The following is a 23,419-nucleotide window of genomic DNA, read 5'->3' on the forward strand; positions in this document are numbered from 1 at the left end:
TTCGCAAAGAAACTGGATAAATATAAAAATACTTTTAAATTCATCAAAAATAAAAATAAATAATAAGTCATAAAAATGTTTAGTATATACCTATTAATTATCATTCGTAGGCGATTCTTATTCTTTAGTCAATATTTTGCTCACCGCAATAATATAATACTATACACAAAATAATTTTATTTTAAAACTTCTATTTTTATTAAAAAAGGATAATATTGTGTACTTTTCATTTTAATAGCCGAAATATATAAGACGGTATGGCAATTAATCGTAAGAGTTTTTTTTATAAAACTAATAATAAACATTGAATACTATAAAACAATTTGCGCCTATTTACTTGTTTGAGAATAAAAATGTATAAGTATATACTTATACTACAATAACAATTTTACAAATAATTCGAGTTCATAGCCTTCTACCAAGTTAAACATACGTTGAGGTGAAAAAATATATTATTATAAATTCTTAAATCACACGCACTACTGCTCTGTGCCTCAGTACTACTCTGCACACTGCACATAACAATATAATATACGGACGATGATTATGTATTTATGTGACAACAATTATTGTAAAGTGGTCTGAACACACGCACTCAAATATATAATAATATGATATATTTGTTTAAGCTTGAAAAACTTACTAGTTACTTGTATAGATACAACTTTATGAATTATAAATTTTATAGTTTATGTTGCATAAAATAATATTATTAATCAGCCAGTAACTGTTTACGGTTAGTTAACATTTTGGTAGATTAGTTAGGATATTCGGAAACTTTTGCAAATAAAACTCATTAAGTCATAAACTCATAACGTTAAAATATAAAAATATTGAGATCAGTATACAATCACTGCATCGATTTAATAAACGATGATTTCATTAATTACCTACCTAGCTATTACGATCATTGGATATTAATATATAATACTCAAACCTATCAAATATAAACTAATAGGTTATAGGTATATAACCTTATAAGTTATAATATGATAGGTAGGTCGGAAAAACTGCACAACTTATACCATAATATATGACTTCGAGTCATCAAAAGTAAATTTAAATCGCATTAAAAAGTATATACACTCTAATATACGAGCTTATAATATAGTATTTTATAATTAAATTGTAAAAATAAATATGTTTTTTTATGTCAGAGAACTGATTTGACGTTTGAAATATTTTCTCACGTTTATATATTACGTCCTACTTTATACGCACTTATATATAATAATTATTATATACTATATTATGTACTGTAACGAAAGCGTACATTTTATTCTCGATACAAATTCTATTTAGAAGCTGCACACAGGGTGGTAAAGACGATGGGGTGGTAGTGGTTATAATACGATTATAACATAATATTATTATTTATTATTTATTATTATTTTTTTTACACCTGTGTATTTTGAAACTTTCAAGTCAGATACACGTTTATTGTCTACCGCGGCAGTCCGAACCTTCCGCCGCCGCCGCCTAATAATAATATAAAATATTACAATCTAAATCGGACGTATCCGCCGATTATAACGTCTCCGATGTTTCTCACATGATATTGTGCGCCAACACATCTGTATATATACGCGCACACACTGATAAAATACACACCGACACAGACGCGCAGAGGTTATTATAAACACGACACGGTGGCGGCGGCGGCGGCGGTCTCTTTGGTGGTCAGACGAATCACATTCATTACGCAGGCGGTACCAGTGGTGATTATCGTCGTTGGGTTTCCGCCGCCACTGAGGTAGGAGATCTTCCTAATTGAATGTACTATATTATATTATTATTATTATTATTTATATATATATAATATATAGGTATACGCAACGGCAACGGAGTAGTCAGAGTGGCGGCGGGGGCGGGCACGTCATAAAGTCACAACATCTTGACACGATATATAATATATATACGAGGAGGACGCATATATTCTAAAAAAATTAATGAAAAACATAATATATTATAACCGGCGTATCTAATATAATAGGTATATATACAGTTATATGGTCACATACAAGCCTTTGTCGTCGCGCACGACCTGAACGGGTCTGCAGACATCACACGGTTTTGTTTTGTTTTGTTTTTTTTTTTTTTATCGAAAACTCGACTTGGTTACCACCCCAGACGGACACGCCACTCTTTCACACCACTGCGGGCTATAAAATATGTGTTTTTAAACCGCCAAATTATGCGTGTTCAAACTTTTAATAGAGATGTGTATCAAATTACTATTATATTATTATTTAACAATCCGCCACACGTAGTGTGTAATAATATAGGTATGAATAATAAACGCGCTTGTCCCCATCACACCGATTAATCGATGGTTTCTAATGTATACGAATGTTGATTTTTTCAAAAACGTTCCGCTTAGATATTTATATATATAACATATTATGATTATAATCGTCTGGTTTATAATATAATCTCACGTTATAACAAATTAAGAACATATTCATACTGTGTTTAAGACTATATAAGCGTTTTAAAATGACTTACGATATTGACGAAATCTTGAAAGGTTATAGCCGACGTGTTAGATTGGCGAGCTCGTTCGAGGAGGATATCACGTTTCTCTTGTGATATAAATTTCACAAAATCCGACGAATTCAATAACATCAAGAAATCGTTCCACGGAATTTCACCAAAACCTTCAGGGTCGTACTACAACAATAAAATGCGAAGAAGAAAAATATGAATTTCACTATATATAATGACGGATCTTGTTGAAAATAAGTTATTGTATAATGTAAGTGAATGTAACCCATGCTGCACTTACTTTATCAAATATACGTCTCCATTTCTGTAAAAAAAAATAACAAAAAAAATTAATTAAACGTACACAATACACATACTACTATTAGTTATCTATATATATACAAACATCGTTTAATATGAAGTCTTTGAACGGACAATTTTTTTCCGATTGTGTACTGGACGATTCAACTCCAGAAACGGATGAGTCGAATGACGCTAAAGGTGCTAAAGGACTGTGATGATATAGATCCGACGATGGATTGATCACAGAAACCATGAGTTCAAAATATCTTCGGCCCACTCTCATCGCAGATATTTATCTATAGGTACAAATTAAAATTCAAATTAAAAATAGTAAAACATATTATTACATAATATACCTAATGATATGAAATCAGTTAACAAAAATAATTATTAAATTATTAAGTTAATTATATATTTGGGCAATGTATTATTTAAAAAAATCAAAATTTATCAGATATATATGTATAAAATGATTCGTCCATATAAGCATACCCAATTGCCCCACCTCATATTTTTTTAAATTAATTAATTTAAATTCCCATTTTCGAAGTATTTAAGTATTTTTAAGGAATGTCTTGTGATGATATATTTAATGATCATTTTTTTTGAAAATATTGAAGTTTAGAAATCAAAATTCAAATGAGTCTTTTTTAAGTTGTCAAACTTTAATACCGGTGATAGGCTTATTACGGTAGCTAAAGATAACGTATATCATATTATTATAATATTAAAAATTAATCTCAATTACTTTCATTTTTCAATTAAATGTTGAGTAATTTAATAATTATAAGTATAATGTTTTGTAGTATCAAAACTTAACACTATGTTTAACGAATTTTCAAAAATAGTATAGGTATTATTGATTTTCTTTTCATGAGCAATTACATTTTTAATAAATCAATGCTCTTAAAGTTATATGTAGTAAATAGAAGAAAACTCAACTCAAAACAATTATTTCTAAGGTTTTGTAATTTTGTAATTTTTTTTTCTTTAATTTAAAATACTTAGGTACCTATATAATAATAGATACTAACTTCAAACTAAATTAATGAGAGCTAATACTTAAAAATGTATGTAAAGATTTAATAAAATCAAGAAAATGTCTATAAATATGTTACGTGTTTAAAAAGTATATTATTGCATTTTAATTTATGCAATTACGTAAGTTTTATATCTCAAATGTAGATAATGTAGGTATTATTATTTATACAAATAATTGATAAAATATAAAAACATCTACACTTTTAAAACCATACCATGTATTAAAAATCTGTATGAAATAGAAGTTAAAGATGCTTTTATTGATTAATGATTATCTTATGTGTGTATACTATAATATTATCAAGTACCTACCTAATTGATAAAAATAATAATGAATTATTAGCATTTAAATATTACTATCAAAACTTATATAAATGGTAAAAATATATTTAATATGACTATATTATATAATCGTATTAAAATTATTAAACCTTGAATAACCAACCGCAAAATACTTAACGACCTATCAAATATTAAACAATATATAGTTATGCTGGTATTTTAGTTTGATATTTTTTATTTATATTTTTTCTGGAATAAATGCAATAATAATTTTAATGAATACTTTGGCTTAGTTTCGAGTTTAAATGTTTCAAAGTTTTTGGCACTGATACAATACGCTTATATTTACTGATAATTTATGTGTCAGTTATTTATGTTAGATAATGGATACATAAAAATATTATCCTGATTCCTGGATTCTATGTTAAAAAAAAAATCTTGATGGAGTAAAATATTTGTTATTCTTCTGTCAACATATGTATATAATCATATCAGTTTATATTCTGTTTGGATGAAATAACATTTTGTATTTCAATAAGAATTATACCATAAGGTTAATAGGTTAAAAGTACTACTAGTTAGTATAGTTACTTTAGTATATACTTCTCAGAAAAACTAATAAATATAAAAAATATATATATTTTGAAATTAAATATTATAATTTTTTTTACATGTTAATTTATAGTTATTAAGTATTAGTATAATTTATGATTAGTGATAAAGTATGATTTTTATATTTTATTTATCGAGAAAAGCCGCCTGTTGACTAACTATGGCAATTAACGGTCACAATAAATAGTAAACAATAATAACACGTATGTACAGATGTATTTACTAGCTACTAGCTTTTAAAATAAAATAATGTAAATTAACTATAGTTAAATATAATAATATATTCTTAATTTATTAAGAACTCGTGTTTTAGTAACGTAGTTTTAGCAATAAATAAGAAAAAACATTTTTTAACAAAATATTATATTACATTTTAAAATACAATTGATTACTAAAACGCCATCTACAAGATAAATACTCAACTATTAAATGAGTTAAGTTAGCTGCCTATAGATTAAATTTTCAGGCACTATTATTCAACAGTGCGTGCACGTTATATTATTATTCTTGTTTAAACTTTAAATCGGCACAATATTATACTATAATCATTTAATGTATTTAACTTCATAGTGTTTTGTATCGAATTACTCATTACTGACTCGTAGTTTTTGACGCAATCAATGGATTAGTATAGGTTAACAAAACACACGGATGTTGAATACGAGTATATTATAATGTTTTACGCAAAACCAGTTTTAGATAAAATCTTGTATATTCTTTTTGTTATAACTCAAAAATGAATAACTGTAGAAATTTTAAATTTTCATCGAATTTTTATTATAGAATTTACTAGAATATATTAAAATATTTTGCGCAATTTATAGATATATTTAATTTACGAATTTTTTATTATTCTATGTGTGATACATTTTTTTTTTTATCAAAAAAGCTTTTAAATGTTATACTAAATGTCTTATAAGTTTTTCTAAGTATTAAAATTTATTATACATCATATAATTTTCAAAATATTTTGACTTTTTTATGCTATTTATACATTATATATATAGATATTATATAAATTATTCACTTATTTAGTTTATTTTGATTTATACTATTGATGCTTATTAGTAAAAAAGCGTGAGCATTTAAAACAAGATCTATCGTAAATTTTTCTTATGGAAACATAAGAATATAAAAAATGCAAATGTATAATTTTTCTATAAATATTACGTAATGAAAGAGTAAATTTCAAAGAAATCACATACGTATTAAGTTCAAATATAATGATTTTAGCAATTTTTAATTGTTGTAAGTGATTCATAAAATATAATTCGTGAGAACTTGAAACATTTTATAACTGCATATTTTATTAATTACTATAGGTAATTTACTCATAAAATTTTTGAAATCCTATAATAAAATATAAATTACAAGTAGTAAATTAAATAGGTACATATATAATAAAGTATCATTCGAAGTGTAGGATACCGTCTCGCTCAGTATTGTTTTCCATCGTTTACTTATACTTATTATAGATACGTAATGGTAAATAATCGAATTCAAACTTAACACATCTTTTATAGTGATCTACTTAATGACTATATGTATGTACACTCGCTAACTATTATACTGCAGAGCATGGTTCTCTATATTTAAAAATAATTATTTCGTGAATTATAAATTCAAATTGCATTACCCAGTCATCATTCTGTCAATTATTTAGTATTTATAATATTGTAATAAGTTACAAAATTAAATTCCATAAAATACTTTGTAATTATTATTTATTATATTGTAACTTATACAGATGATATCACGACTGATACAAATTTCAAATAAATAATGTTCATGAAATATAGTTATGGTTTGTATTTTAGAATATTTGCAGAATCTCTATATTGTTGATCATAAGCATTTACTGCAGGAGGAAAATATCATTTTTAATATTAAAATATACTTTTCTCATTTTTTAAGAGCTTAATTTTCTAATTTCTTAAGACTTTAAAAATATTGAATATCAGAGTATAAGATATCTTGCATAAAAACAGAAATTATTTTAGTTATGTATTCAACCTATGAGGTACGCAACATTATTTTTGCATGAAATACATCGTTTGAGTAGATAATATTCATGAATAAATATATTTTATTCCAACTACCAGTAAAATCAACGATAAAAAGTTTTCAAAAGACAATTAACAACAATATGTCGACCTGTAATATCATTTAGGGGTAAATTCGTCGTATTTCGATAATTTATTTTAAAAACTAACATTTAAAATTATTTGAATTAAAGAAGTTTGAGTTACAGACATAATTTAACTTTATTTACCGTCTACAGATTACTAGGTACTATGATCAAATAATAATATATACTACATATTTATAATTATAATATAAATATACCTTACTATTTTATTTACTTAAACTGTGTAATTTTGACTACCAACAACCAAAGTTAAATTATTTGTGCTACTCCTTAAAACTTCTTCAATTAAAATAGTTTGTTTTACAAATAAATGCTCGTAAAACATTGAATTAATAACAGTATCTAGTGGACACTTGACGACGAATTATGATAATTAAGTCATTTAGCGTCAGCCTATATTACATTACATATCAAATATAAATTTATAATACTCTCCAAGTTTCTTTTTCCCACATCAAATGATTTGAAACTATTCAAATTGATAAAATAAAATATAATAATATCGTAACTCATAAGTGTCTTATAAAACTTATTGGAGAGTATATAATTATTAAAATGTAAACATATGCAGTTATAGTTGGTAAATATATCATAAAATATTCTTACATTGACAAACACATAGAAAGCAGACATTTCCTATTGAACAGGTGGTTCATGTAATATATATTTTTTGTCTTGTGATTATATTGTATTATAAGTAGGTTGTAGGTATGAGTAAAAAATAAAACGTATCACTTAATATCAAGACTTTAATTTTTCTATGGGTATATTATATTACCCGAGGTAATATGTGCTCTTGTAGTAATTACTAATTGATATAGATAGGTTATAACAAATTAGATAGTATTTTATATTTTATAAATAAAAATGGCTTATTTATTTAGTTAACTATAAGTAACAAAAAATCTATATTAATAGTAACATAAATATTATTCAAATCTGATTGAAACAAGAAAAGCCATTGTTTTACAAACCATTCGTTATACAAGGTCAATAATTAATTGTAGATAAAAAAATTTAGTTAAATTTAAAAGATTATTATTATTATGGTATGGTGTTTTTAACAAGTATTATTTAAAATTAAAAGATAACAAATCTTTTCTGAAATATTTAATATTTATTATTATAAACTTTTTGATAATATTTTTTAAAATTTAATGATAATGTAGTATTTTCTGATTTATTTTTATAGAATTTATAGCTCGGAATACTAACATATTATACTTGAAGGTCGCTCTTATTCATAACTCATGACTATATTTTTTAACATTCTAAAATCTTGCCAATTCATTTTATGAGCAACTTACAATTTAAAATAAATGTTCTACATAAACATCGGTCCTTGGTAAAATTACATATTGTATTCAATCATTCTTAGATAAAAATTATTTTTCAAATGTATAGCAATATTAAACCATAATTATTATGTATCAAGGATACTAGGTGATTGGTATTTTATATTTTTTGACGTAGAAAATAAAACATCCTTGATGAAAAGAATCTCAAAATCCTCCTTTATTATTTCATAATTTTGGACATATCTATGAAGACTAAATTGTGACGTGCAAGACTAAATAGAACTAACGAGAAATGTCTATTTATTGTATTTAAGTATATATGTATCTATTGATTATTTTTTAAAATATATTGTGCTAAAAACTATAATTTCGTAGTATGGTTGTCACATAACCATTTTGTTAAAATAAAATATACTTAAAGTGTACTGAAGTATTTATAATTTTTATAAATAATGTTAACTTCGAAATTCAAGAACATAAGACACACCTACTTATTAATCAAATGAGAGCGTCCGAAATTATTATCAGTAGGTGAGTTGCGTTCCACAAAATAAGATTTAAAAAGGGTCATAGACTCATTGCCTATTTACGTCTCGGTATAACTTTTTTTATAACCTAACTGCGTCTTGAAAATATCGATGTAATCGATATCAATAGATTAATAAAAAAACACATTGATATTTATTTTAATTTATAATATAAAAGTTGTATAACATCATATTGTCATAATATCATTCTGCATTCATATCAATATATACAATTCACGGTGTAGATTGTCATATGACAATAATAATTATTAGCTAAATTCAAATGTGGTATTTTAATTTAAATGAAACGTTCATTAAAAATTTTCATTGGAAAATTTCATTTTTTTTTTAAACTTTCAATTTGTTTATTAATTAAGACATGAATATACCACATAATGTACCGAATTATTAAGATAAACCGCGATTGGTATAGATAAATAAATTGTATCTATAAACTGAATTTTCCCCATCCTACAAATAGTGAGATTAGGTTATACAGTAGTTTATGAACTATCGATTTTAATAGATAATATCGATAATAGTTATACATCCAACTTGCATCCCCAAAACGAAACGCAAATCACCGGTGAAATATAGGTACTGCCTGAAAAATATACCTTTTTTGGGATTCAAGTAACATACATGCCAATCAACTAGAATGTTATTCTAACATAGGTAATTATTTATAAATTATAAACTATGATGCTATGTGTCATAGTATCATATGTTGTTATAATATAATGTTTTATTTTTTACAATTTAAATTATTATATAAGTGTACAATATTATAATTACATTATAAATTGTTAAGAATTATATTTTGTAAGCATAGATAATATAAATTGTAATTATATCTATATCATAATAATATTAGGATAACAATGGATTTTCTTTATCCTAAATTCTTAAAGTTATTCAAAAGAAAAGTTAGTAATTAATATGTACCTACCAATGGAGTTCATGGAAAAAAAATTATTTAAAGAAAGTAATACGAGTAATACCCGAATGTATTATTGATTCGTCCGTCTTACTATTCCATAACATGGCAAATTTTACGATAATAAAAATCTGTTTTATTCTGTTATATTAAAAATGTAGAATTTTATAATTTTAAAATGCTCACAGCTTGCTTTAAAATTAAAATACAAAAAAACCTAACCTAACGGGGCCAGACATTCCTTTAAATTTGTTATAGGTTAATTCATTTTAATATTAAAAATAATGAAATTGTATAGAATTTGTAGAATTTAAGTCATATATATTAATACATAGGTTATACGTTACATTTACTGCAGTTAATAAATCTTCCTAATTTTTTTATAATACTTATTATTTTATAATAGGACGGTGTTCATTATGTGTACGTAACACGAGTCATTTGTTATTTTAATGACATTGACGTTTTACAAACTAAACTTGACCCTTTATCCATATAATGATAAAAATATAACTTTATTTGTGGTCTATTAAGCGAACTAGGTCATGTTACCACTCACGTTTTTGACCATTCAAAAATAAAGCATCACATACATAGTAAATACAACTTAATATTGACCAATATAACTTTCAGGCAGAATGTTTATAGATAAGTCATACCTACATACGTTTGCCAATTTAGTTAACCTAAAAGAACAAAGTGCGCATATTTTGACGAGTTATTTATCTTTCTGTGGAATACTTTATTGTAATACTTTGGAAAATTATTTTTTATTTTATTACTGGTGCATATGACGGCTTATAAAAATAGAACAATCGGTAGAAAAAACTCATTAAAACCCCCCTTTCCGGTTTGCTGACTTGACGTTTTTACGCGATACAGTTTCTATCCTCCTATATTCTATAATAATAATTAAACTGTGGCATAATAATGTTCGTCACAGGAAATAAGCAATTTCAACTTTTTTATCGTACAGGTTACGGCACCAATGTCCAAGCAACAAACAATAATAAAAATAAAAAAATCGAAAGGCTCGTAATAAATAGTTATATAGATTTTTAGTAAATAAATAAAAAAATATTTAAATATATCTTAAAAGCATTCGTTATAAATATATGTATACAAAAAATATTAATTATTCATCAACAGAGTCATTATTCGTGAATATATATTATATAATAGTATATTCGAATATCTCGTGAGTTTAATAATTTTATTGCATGATTGACCACTAACCAGTAACCATACGACGTATTCTAAATAACACACATTATATTATATTGCTCTTAAAATCTTTAAATATTTATAAAACTATAAATTTAAATATGTATTTATGTGCTTTAGTAATTTTGTGTTCTACGCATTGACTCTATATACATAAACATTTTTTCACTGTATAACATATTATAGAGGTAAACAATTATAAACACACAATACAAAATATGCCCATTCTTAAAAGAAAAAAGTATGCATATTTATATTATCTCGCTTTCTGTAGGTTTCAGTTTTAAAGGGTAGAAAATATACTATGGCAGGGTTAAAAAGCACATGCATCCATAGAATGTTCGTACAAAGCATCTCGCCGCACGAGGGTGGCTGCAAGAGATGAGTCATTCTCAAATGTTCTTCACCCTCGTTGAGGAATTGCACGTATACTACAAGCACTAGAGATTTTATCCTCTTTAAAAAATTATTCCCTTGGATTTGAAAACAAAACTTTTCATATACATATATTGTAATATTAATATATGTTTTGCTAGCATCATAGCTGTTTAATAAGCGTACTACATCAGATATTTTGAAAATGTAAGATATCATATATATATATATATTATTCAAACTTTAATGTAGGTAAAAATAATAAATAATGATAATAATATAATAAAATTAATAATTTTTTTATAATACCTGTATTATCCAGTATCCAATAATATTTAATTAACATAATTAAATAGGTAGTTTACGAAGTGATTTTAGAGTTTCAGACTGTGTAGTCTACCGATGAACGATCCGAGACAACAATAAATTAAATATTTTTCTTCAGTATTAAGTATTATGTGTTATTTAAATTGAACACTACGAACTATATGTATTAAATATAAAATATTAATGGATTCACAAACGCGAATGTTCTCAGAAATTAAAAAATAAACTTTCCGATAATATGACCGCAAACGTCAAGTTTAACGTTATAAACTGCGATTTGTCAGCTGAGTGAAATATGTAATCATAAACTCGGATATTGCCAAACATATTTACACAAAGCTATAAAAAAAAAAATAGTTTAAAACTATAAATAGTAACTTTGATCATTCGATGATTCTAACGATGTATTTATTTTCATTTCATTAGAAATCTGTATTAATTCGGAAATCGAATGATATAGGTATAGTGCAAATAAATATGCGTAAACGTTCATGGAAAGAACGCTTACGCTTTATACCTAATAGGTTTTGAATGTTTACCTCGTTATTGAGTTGTTCACTTTTATATGGTAAATTGTATATTATCACTGCATAAGCCATAAAATATAGACGATTTTGAGTGTAGACGATTGTCAGCTGCTTCTATTTCTAAGAACGATGTTATATAATTTATTTAGTAATACGGTTGGTAGAACTTATTTAGTCAAAAAAATCGTATTTCATATTTATTTTAATTATTATAATTATTATAAAATTATCATGATATATCTATTATTATTGTTAATAGTTTATAATAATCAATATTCATACTCAATACCGTATGTGTAAACTGTAAGTATGTATGAAGTTCGTTAATAGCTAAAAATTATTTCAAAGATTCTTACTATTTTATTGTGTAATAGGTACATAGAAATGAGTAATAATAATATACGTAACAATAACAACAATTTTCAAGTCCCCGATAGTCGATACTCATACTATGATGTTTAATAATTTATGAATTATTATACAACAAAATCTAAAATCGATAGAAAAAATTGAATCTGAAGTAATAGTTGAACATATTGGATTTAAAAGTATAGTTTTTTACAAAATAATTTTTCATGTTTTGATAATTTTAATGAAATTTTTTAAAATGTTAACATCAAATGCTTATAAATAAAAATTACGACAGTGTATTTTGCAGGATATTTTTTAATTTCTGTATGAACAACTTATGAGGAATGTAGTATTACATTTTAATTTTTTACTAATAAACTTACATTTTATAACATAGGTACATAGGTAATTAAAAAATCTAAGAAAGGTCAACAATTTTAAATGTTTATAAATAATACAGGCATATAGGTTAGGCGAGGTTAATTACCAAAACATAGTGAAAATATTATTATTTTTAAAAAAGCCAATACAATTGTTGGATCAAAATTATTCTCTATAGTTATTCATTTTACATCTATTAATTACAAGAAAAATACGAATTTAATGAAAACTATTTTTGAGTAAATATTTTCATAGTTTATATCTAGCATTAATTTATAAAAATTTAATTATTCATCGCGTTTTGTTTATCGGACTGTTTTTGGTGTTGTTTTTATTTTTATACCTAATAAATTTCAATCACGAAAATTTTCAGTTGTCAAAAAAATATAACATTGTATAACATATTACATAGAACATTACATGATTAACCATTAAAACATATAAAATATTAGTAATGAAAATTTATCTATTAAAACATTTATATCGTAATATAAACTGTTTACTGTGTGCATAATTTATATATTCACGTATACGTTCTTAGACATTTAGAATATCATTTGAACATTCCTGAAAATGTAACATTGTATACCTAGTATTTAAAATGTTTAAATATATTATAATATATAGGTATACCTAAAGAAGTGCCTATAGTATTGGCGTATTGCACTACTGCAGGTACATAATATACGCTTTTATATTATACTATATTTGGAACTTAAGTACATACCAAAAGTACTCGAGTAAATAAGACGTTTAAATAGTTTTTACGATTATTTTTATTTCTCTGTGACATTTGCTGTAACGTATGTGTTTTTATTATACACTGACACAATGTTGCGTTAGATAGGAAATACAATTTACTCGATCCAAAGCTAATATTTACATAGGTACTTTAAAAAAATCAACGATTTATCGATTTGTAACTTTTTATAAATTAGTTTGAATATGCATACTGAAAATAATATTCCTATACAAGTATACCACTGAGACGTGGCAGAGCACCAAAATTAATAAGGATTAACATTTAAAATAAAAAAAAACTTTTAAAAATAATATTATATGTAACTATGTAAGAGAAGTAAAATCGATAAATAGGAACTAAGAATAATAGGGTATTAGAGTTCGATATATATTATATAGTTTTGTTAAAAAAAAATTAAAGTAAAAAGACACATTACACATCAAGCATATCGTATTATATCCATTACCTACTATATAAATTATATATATATATATAAATAATACCTTAATAATATAATACATATTCTCTATCATACCCTAGACAGTAGACAGTAAGCTTGAATGGCAATCGACTTTGTGAGGGTCGAACGAATGCTTTAAGGAATCTAACTCCCTATAACACATTCGCAATAACAAATTGTATATAATAGGGGAAACCGAACAATACCTAGTATATCCTAATATATTATATGACTATAGTCTATAACTATATAAACAACAACAGTCGACTATTACAAGTCATTTATTACTATATAGGAAACAGCTGCTGCCTGCTGCCAATTGATTGATGACGAGAACATTTTGGTTTTTAATAAAAAATTTAAAAAAAAAACAGTAAAAGATGATAAAAGTTGCAGTTGTGTACAAATGAAATATGTATTGGTAATATACCTAAGTATAATATGTTTAACCAAGTGTATTTTACTTTTATAATTTGTATAATATCTTACATGGCGTGTAATATTTAATTATACGATAAACGATACATTACGAGTATAATGCACTTAATGTTTTTATACACTTGTTGGTACAATTCAACGGTAGGGAAATTAAAATATATTAAAAAATTCATTGTATAAATTATAGAACTTGAGATTTTTTTCTATTTAACTAACGGAACTACAATTTGATTTTAATTCTTTTAAATTTAACAGTAGTTTTAATTAAACAAGAATAACACGCAGTAAAAACAAAACTACCTATGTACTGCAGTATTAGCGTACAATGATAAAATAATAAACTATAATAGTTTTTTTTTTTTTTTAATTGGTACTAAATTATGCATTATTTTTTTATCTCATATTTATAATTTGTTATCAATATTCAATCGTGGTTTGAAATACAAATTTAAAAGTCCAGATCTGAAACCGAAGTTTTAGGTATTGCTTTTCAGTTTTAAACATAACACGATATCGCCTGCAGCTGATTCGTAATGGCATGTACCTATGTCTTATTACAGAACTGTCGGTTTGCATTCTGAAACGGTTTCGGAAAATTCGATTTTTTTTTTTTTAATGTAAACGAAATTTATAGGTACAAGGTAAGTGGTGACCATCAGCTAATTGTTTTATCCAATTTAATATTTAAATGGAATTAAATATTATTGACATTATGGACATTATCCATTAAAAAAATCAACGAAATATCTTCTATATCAATATCAAATCTTTTGAATTGTGAACAAATTTATATCACATACTCGTCTTATTGATTAAACTTGACTAAGAACCATTGTGTAGGTTTATCATATTCATGATCAAACCAGCACTTACCGCGTCACGTAGTGTACTACTTTTGGGTAATCGCATCCTATCCGATAAATAAGAGAGGGTGACCGCATTTTACATTTCACATCCACGGCTTACAAATAATTGTATGTGTAAAAAAATCATCGACTATTCAGAGAGTGATTTTTGTTATCCGGCGGGAGAGGGGTGATTAACAAAGGGGAGGGGGCCTTTTATATTAGACTTTCAATCTATAGCTCGGCCACGTGGTGTTATGGACACGGTACATTGGTCTCGCTCTAATAATCTAACAACAATATATTATTATACAATATTACAGTTAGCTTCTTAAATAATCAGTTGGATTTAATTACTTTTAGGAGTTAATGAGAAAAATGTCCTAAAAATTGTTTGAACAATATAATATTACTAGGTACTATGTAATTTAACCATCAACATTGAGTGTTACGTGTACCGGGGGTATCGATTTAACTATATAGGTACTCTGCACTCTGCAGTTAATTAAAGGTTAACTTTAATTAAAATAAACTATGTAGTTGTTTTACATGTATTATACGCATTTTACCTAGGATAAAAGAAAAACTGGTCTCGAAAGCGAATTTACATTTTAACCACTAAGAATAAAGAAAATCATAATCTACATTTTCGAATTTTATAATTTTTATTTATTTGCATAGAATTGATTTAATTTTAAATATTTATTCCATTTGGGCCTAATGTATTTGCAAAACAGTAATCACTTTGCGTGAGTATAAAATGTTTTATAATCAAAGGGTGGCTTATTGCCATAATCTACAAGCCTTGGCATAAAATACGAACTAACAATAAATATGAATGGTAAATACAAAATAAAACGATTTACATTTTTCCATGTTGAAGTCTTAGTCAATATTTTCATGATATCAAAATTGGCTTATTATTTTGAACATTTATATAGATAGTACTTACAGAATAGAGTATAATACATTTTTTTTAAAATATTTATTGCCTATAAATAAATAATAAGTAGGTAAATAACTGTGACTATTTAAATGGCTGATTATTCGCAAAAAAGATCAAATTGATGCGTACGGTAAATGTATAGTATGAGGTTAAAGTTAAATTTGAAGAAAATTATCATCATAAACCATTTAAACGAATTAATAAAGTAATATTTGTCCATTTTCATAAGTATATTTTATCAATAAAAATTAAGCTTACCTAGTGATAAATTGTTTAAAGAAAAAATATCATAAACAAAATTTAAATATACGATGCAATTGTATATAAAAAAAGCAAGCTACACAAATGTAATCGATATAGAAATATTTCAACTTTAAGAGTTGTATAGCGCTTCATCAAACTTTCTTGCATGGTCTGGGTTCATTACGAATTACGACGACTGTTATAACACGACAATCATAAATTGAATGTAATTATTTAAACAGACAATATTACCAGAAATGAAAAATTATTTACGCTTGCATAATAAAAACTTATTATATTTTAGTAATTTGTGTATTCCGCGTTTCGTAAGTAAAAAATGATAATGTGCTTATTTCTCATGATTTCGATTAGCTGCACCAACAGCGCTGCAGTATAATAAATAATTATAAAAAGCTAATATATTTCTATACAAAATAATAAACTGTCTTAAAAATAAATGATCGAGATGAAAAAGGTATAGTAGATTGTCAACGCGGCGTCAGTGCGCTATTAATCAAATAACGGATTAAGAAAAAGACTACGTTATGAATTTTGTAGCCGAATTCGCGATTGTACATCATTTATTCGATAAAATCAACGCATTTTTATCGTAAAAAACACCAAATTAGAAACTTGTTTAAGACAGCGATGATATATATATCGGTACGGGAATGTATAATCATAATGTAAAATATGAGTATAGGTAAGTATACACTCTACAGATGGAAATCGTTTTATGTACACATCATACATTTGAAGACTATCGGGGCAAAATTTAAAGAGATAACAGGGTATCATGTAGTTAAATCTTGAGATGCATTTTTTTTTTTGGAACGACTAATTTCAACTGCTCCAGGATGACAGCGGGGCATGCTCACTGTATAGGATGGAAATCGTCACCCTGGCTTATCTTTGTCTATTAAGTTTTTCATATTTTCGTTATTTTTTCTGTGAGTGATTTTTAATTTTTTATACAAGTTAATAGTTATAAGTCAATTTTAACAACAAAACAGTATAATATGATAAAGTATTAAAGTATAGTTAATAAAAGCGTACTTACCACCATTACGAGGTAATTTGCGCTAAGATGTTACTATACAATAATAAAGAATAATAATATCAATAGGTACATATTACATGGGGCATGGGTAATATTTTATAAAAAAATTTCCCTCGCTCCCGATTAATAATGTACCTATTATAATTTTTAACTAAAGTGTTGATTGCAAATTAATGCAAAAAATGAAATTTTATATTTTTATTTACATCGTAGTTGAAATAGTCAAAAATGTATCTCTCCCCCCACTTTCTCTTTAATAAAAAGCAGTAGAGCTCACGCCACTGCGGCATGGTGATATTATATTTCATAGTTGTTAACTGTCATTATAAATTTTCTAAAAAAATTAAAAACACACATTATTACAATGCGTTTGTCGCTCATTCCCAGAAAATCTAAAATAATAAGACGACGAAACGTTGATGAATCTTAAACATTATTCTTTCGCATTCAAAAAAATAACTATTCATATATATACACAATATAATAACATATTTTTGATTTTAAAGCTCATCGAATATTTTATATTGTCACATTGTGGTATTTTTACGGGCGAAGTTTTACATTAATGCAAAATCAATTTTATAAAATCGGCTTGAAGTTACAACGTGTTACGCATGAAAATATGTCCAAGGACTCACGAAAAACTCACGCATGGGACGCCAAAATCATGATATACATATTTATTATATTAATGAGTAATAATATAACATACGGTGACGTTTACCCGATCCGCAGCTCAGGTGACGGCTTACTATATATGTCCTTTAGTGATGCATAAAATAATGTTATAACGCTCAAATGCTGTCGGCGGTATAAATAAGTGAAAGAAGACCGTGTACGCCGGTCGTCGCGCGTGTTCTTCGACAACGTATTTGTCGAGCGACTTTAATACGGCCGCGTGACACTCGCGCGTAATCCCGCGATGCGGCGTTCGAGGAAAATAGAATAAAACGATTCGGTGACGCGATCGGAATTATTACAAATCAGTGATCAAGAAATATATTATAACAACACGACGACAATAAGTTCAAAATATCAATCGCGAAACGATATAAAAAAAAAAACGACTTTGGCGACAAAACCGATTGACGAACTTCCGAGCGTCCGCGAGCGCACCGCACTGCAGCAGTATATACACGCACCACGCGCGCGCGTTACTGACGCGTCGCATTCGACGCGACGTGCTGCTGCTGCTGCTTCTGCGGGGGAGGCGTCGCGCGCGCAAAATGGAGGGGCCGCGCGAACGGGTAAAGGTCAATATTGTTGTGATCGCGTCGCGCGAGCCGCGTGCAGACACGTGGGACGCAAAAGCGCACGCGCGCCACTGCACCGAGTATAGTTTCCAGACCGCCGCGTCACGGCCGCGGTCGACGGTAATAATATTTAATTATTATTTCGGCGAGAGGCGCACGTGCGATCCGCAGCCGCAACCTGTGCGCCATATACAATTATCAATACCTTAAAATATTATAAATTACGATAAATATTACGATTTTACGATCAGTCGTGATCTGAGATCGTAACTTATTGTAATATAATATATTACCTGTCGTCGTGAGAGCTCGACACGACACGCGCGACAACCGGACGAACACTGACTGAGACTAGGCGACAACCGATCATTCGCTTGCGGTTCACGGCTGCAGTCGTCAGCGTCATTCGTCGTCGTGCTGTCGGGGCCGCCGTAGGGTATGTACGATGCGTTTTATGCGGACGGGAAACCATTATTTTGGTGATGACCGTCATATACCGCGTTCCGTTTAAAACCAAATTGTCTCTTTTTTGAGCATCGTATAATACACGTAGTCCCGATCAACTTCGAACGAGACTTTTTTTTTGCAGCGATTCAAGTATAGATAGCCCCGTGGTCTTCGTGTTATTATGTATATAACTACCTATATTAGATAAATACTATTTATTGAAACATCATCGATCACACATTGTTAATTACAGAGACGTATTCAGAAATTTGCGGATTTGTCGGAGAGGCTAGTCTACAGTGACCACTATCGTAATATCAGCCTTGCTGTGTGCCTTATCATTATCATTTCTGGTTATCCATATAAATTAATCACAAATATAATAGTTTTTGTGTACCTTATGATTAATGAACGTCGAGTGCCGGTGAATAGTTGTCAGCTGCAATCAAATCATACGACGTGTCTTATTAGGCGTATGTGCACGGTACAATGTTTGGGGTTGGATTGTTTATGACTTTTTCCTTATTTTTTCTTTTTGTTATGCACTTAACAGACAAAGTTATAAATTTATTTTGTTGAATAGGGTTGGCGCATTCAATATTTTTTTTTTATATATTTTTGTATATTTTGAGTCGTTAACATATATTATATTATGTTATCTATATTATAGATATATAAATACGTATTATGGAAAGATTGTGAATAACCGTAAATTTCGACGGAAAAAAATTTAATAAAAAACTAAGAAATTAATAAGAGTTAATATTATGTACTCGTTACTCATGCACATGTAGAATGAAGTTTTTCATCTTAAAATAATTTGTTAACTAACAGCGAATTTCTTGTTCAAACCCCCCAAAAAATTAACAACATTCGATTAAATTTATAGAGTATGTAAAATATTTAAGTATTGTTTTAATCTACTGTTAACTTTATATTTTTTTTTAGGATTAAATCTAAATTGAAACAACGAATGCAGGCGCCAGTTATCAAAATAATATACAATATTTTTATATTTTTAGTAAATTTTATAATATCATAATTGGTTGTTTTAAGATCATAATACTGTACTTTAGTGATATTTTGAGCACCCTCTTCAAAAGAACTTTACATATTGTACTATATATTAAACACATATACCTAGGCACCCAGCAGGCAAACATTATCTTAAAAATATCATTAAATTAAAAATTACCTATACAATTTTTGGAGGTTTTTTTTAAAGTTGAACCCAGCCATAAATTCAATTTTGTTTTTTTTTTAAACATGGTCACCCTTGGCTATATTGAAATAGTAATACGCGCACAAAACTCCCTTCGTCATTCGTTGCAGTCATACGTGTGCTGTGCATCACGTCCCGCTGCGGCGGTGTTCCGCAACAGCACTTGTATGCGACGTGAGCGCGCTACGTTTCTCATCTGTTCATTCTGTTTCCCAGTGGGGGTGGGTGACTCTCGGCGTGTAATCCCCGACGGGAATGATATCGCGTATAATAGTACGTATTATTACGATTATTTTTATTATTATTATTTATTTACGACGACGCTGTGGACGTAAAAATAAAAACGACTTTGCCACGCGAGGGAGAGGCATTGAGAGAGATCGGTGGACGCGAGACTCGTACGCAGTAATATACATGATATATATTATGCCATTGCCCATTACTCGCACCCTTCTCGTCTAAAACTGCACATAAAATAATAATAATACCTACATGATTTACCGAATCGGTTGGCCTCAGCTGAATCGCGCTCGTACAGCGCGCGCGATGACGAATGTTCACGATCGCTGGACCGGGACGGCGAGACTCAGAAAATGTCTATACCAATCGTTAATATTAGGTACATACAGCTTATTAATTTAACGGTGGACCTATATAGTTAGGGAATAGCCATCGCTACATGACAGGCGTGTCAGGTGAAATGTGTAGACAGAAAAAAAATCAGAGAGAAAACAAATGTGCAAAAACATCTCTTTTTTGTTCTTTTTTTATTATAACGCACGCATACGTGCATATTATAATAGTTTTGAGGTGTTTCGGCATCATCACGTTTTTTCGTTTTGTTCATTAAAAACGAATAATTACTTAATTATAATATCCAAACAAACACTTTCGATTTTTTTAGTTTATATACTCATGCATAGTTTTATTTTTTTACTCGTTAACTTCAAATTTATAGGTCACTATATTTACGAAACAATAGATACTATACAGTATTATACTCATCCATTCTACAAAAGAAGAGACAACCCGGCCCTGTTTTTGTAAGTTCAGTGGGACGTCGATTATCAACACTAATTGGAATTTGGAACCGATGAAAGCGTGGATAATCAAACTATGATAATGTAGAATATTAATAATACGATAAAATACATATGTAAATATAATAAATTATATACATTAAACATATAATGTATTGTTAAAAGTATGTAGGTAATATGATTTAAGATATATAAGTTTAAGTTTAACATTTAAAAAGTAGGTACTGCCGTAATGGATATAATCGACGGACGCTCCATTTTACGTTTGAGGTATACGTTTACAAGATAAAATATAATAATTTGGCTCATTGAAAACTATTTTAAAAATTAAGTTATTTGGCCATTATTAGTAAATTATTTGACAAGACTAAACAAAGAATTAGTGGGTTTTAACTCGACAGTTTTATTTTTTACATTTGACAATGGTGTTCCATAAAAAAGCAATTAATGCTTAAAACCATTTGGTAAGTACATAGTCTACTGTTTTTAAATTATTCATAAAACTACGTACATTGCTCATGATCTTTATTGAGTAACAGAGGAATGAGACTGATATTTAATGCTGCAGAAACAATAATTCTCAACGAGTACAAGAAACATTTTAAAAAGCACCTAATCGTGTTCAATTTTTTAAAAATCAAGCGTTTTATTTAAATATTTAAATTTGTAACTCGAGTTACTGTATAATTTCACTCGGAGAACGTACATTATCGCTTCAAATTCAAATTAGTATTTTCTAGAAATAAATTCTAGAATAATATTAAAAAATTAAAAGTTTTTTTACATAACATTTTGAAATAATGTTTTTCGGTGTATATATATTAAGCACTTATACGCAAATGTGTTTAAGAGCATATATCTTTGAGCTTATAATGACCTATTTTTTATAACTACTTACAGATATAATAGTCATAACTCATAAGTAATATAACTTTAAAAATATTTGACAATACTCGTTCAAAATTCGATTAGTCTGTTTTCTATTAAATAAGTACCTATTGAGTTTTATTTTAAATTGTTTTTTTTACAGTGAAATTAAATTATGTATTTTTAAAATGTTATACTTTTTCAAATATAAAGATTGTTTTTTGTTAAAAGATTTAAAAAGAAGTATCCTTATTAAGGATTCCTTAAGATAAAATAACCAATAGCCGAACAGTTTTCGACGACATTGTGCGTGTCCTATATTTATCCTATACCTACCGAAGCTATGCAGCTAAATGCTGTTGTAGTGCCATAGTATATTATATGAATAATATTATAAATTTATAACATACAAATATGTTTTCGATGTTATACCTACTAAGAAAAATTATGCTAACCTAGGTACACAGACACACGCAGTACACACTTGCAATTCTCTACCTTCAAAGCCTGCATTTGTTTTTTTATACATTGACCTCCTCTAATTGTCTTCGTAAATAAACTTATATATACATAAATAATTATAGATCGGTGTATATATAATATATGAGCCAGTATCAGAATTATAGTATAGAGACAACAATTTATAAACAAATATTTCAATAATACTAAACAGTGTTGAATAAAATTTGGGCTGCATAATCCTTCATAGAGTTCCAATATAGTTTCATCCCATAAATAAAAATCGAATTTAAAGATATACTTGTTCCGTCCCGATTTTTCTTAATGGATATACTTACTAATACTAATTACGTATTTACGTCCTGTGCCAAGTTTTTGTATATTATACTATAGTTATATAAAATGAACAAATTAATAACGTCGACCATCGAATTAAATAATAATTTATTATTTAGAAATAAAGATAATTTATTAATATGATTTCAGTTATCGCACAAAATAATAAAATTTAACGATATCAATTTTTTTATTTTTTTTATTTTTGACTATTAATATGCTAGTTTGATATTAACTATTTAA

At 27.3% G+C, this 23,419-nt stretch overlaps 1 protein-coding gene across 3 annotated transcripts in view; it reads right to left on the bottom strand.

Annotated features, from left to right (window-relative positions):
- The window catches only part of LOC114121174 (protein rhomboid-like), an 87,651-nt gene extending 68,536 nt beyond the window's left edge, over window positions 1-19,115 (bottom strand). The window contains exons 1-4 of one of the 3 annotated variants that reach the window (XM_050205022.1): window positions 19,099-19,115; window positions 2,891-3,083; window positions 2,786-2,809; window positions 2,506-2,670 (exon numbers count right to left, since the gene is read on the bottom strand). In XM_050205022.1, the coding sequence (XP_050060979.1) occupies window positions 2,506-2,670; window positions 2,786-2,809; window positions 2,891-3,070 (369 nt within the window). In that variant the 5' untranslated portion in view covers window positions 3,071-3,083; window positions 19,099-19,115. Of the gene's footprint in view, window positions 1-2,505; window positions 2,671-2,785; window positions 2,810-2,890; window positions 3,084-18,264; window positions 18,718-19,098 lie in introns of those variants that run through there. The other 2 variants (XM_050205021.1, XM_050205020.1) reach the window with 2 other exon arrangements.
- Between the last annotated feature and the right edge of the window lie 4,304 nt (window positions 19,116-23,419).

This window comes from Aphis gossypii, chromosome 3, assembly GCF_020184175.1.
Source record: "Aphis gossypii isolate Hap1 chromosome 3, ASM2018417v2, whole genome shotgun sequence".
NCBI classification, from domain to species: domain Eukaryota; kingdom Metazoa; phylum Arthropoda; class Insecta; order Hemiptera; family Aphididae; genus Aphis; species Aphis gossypii.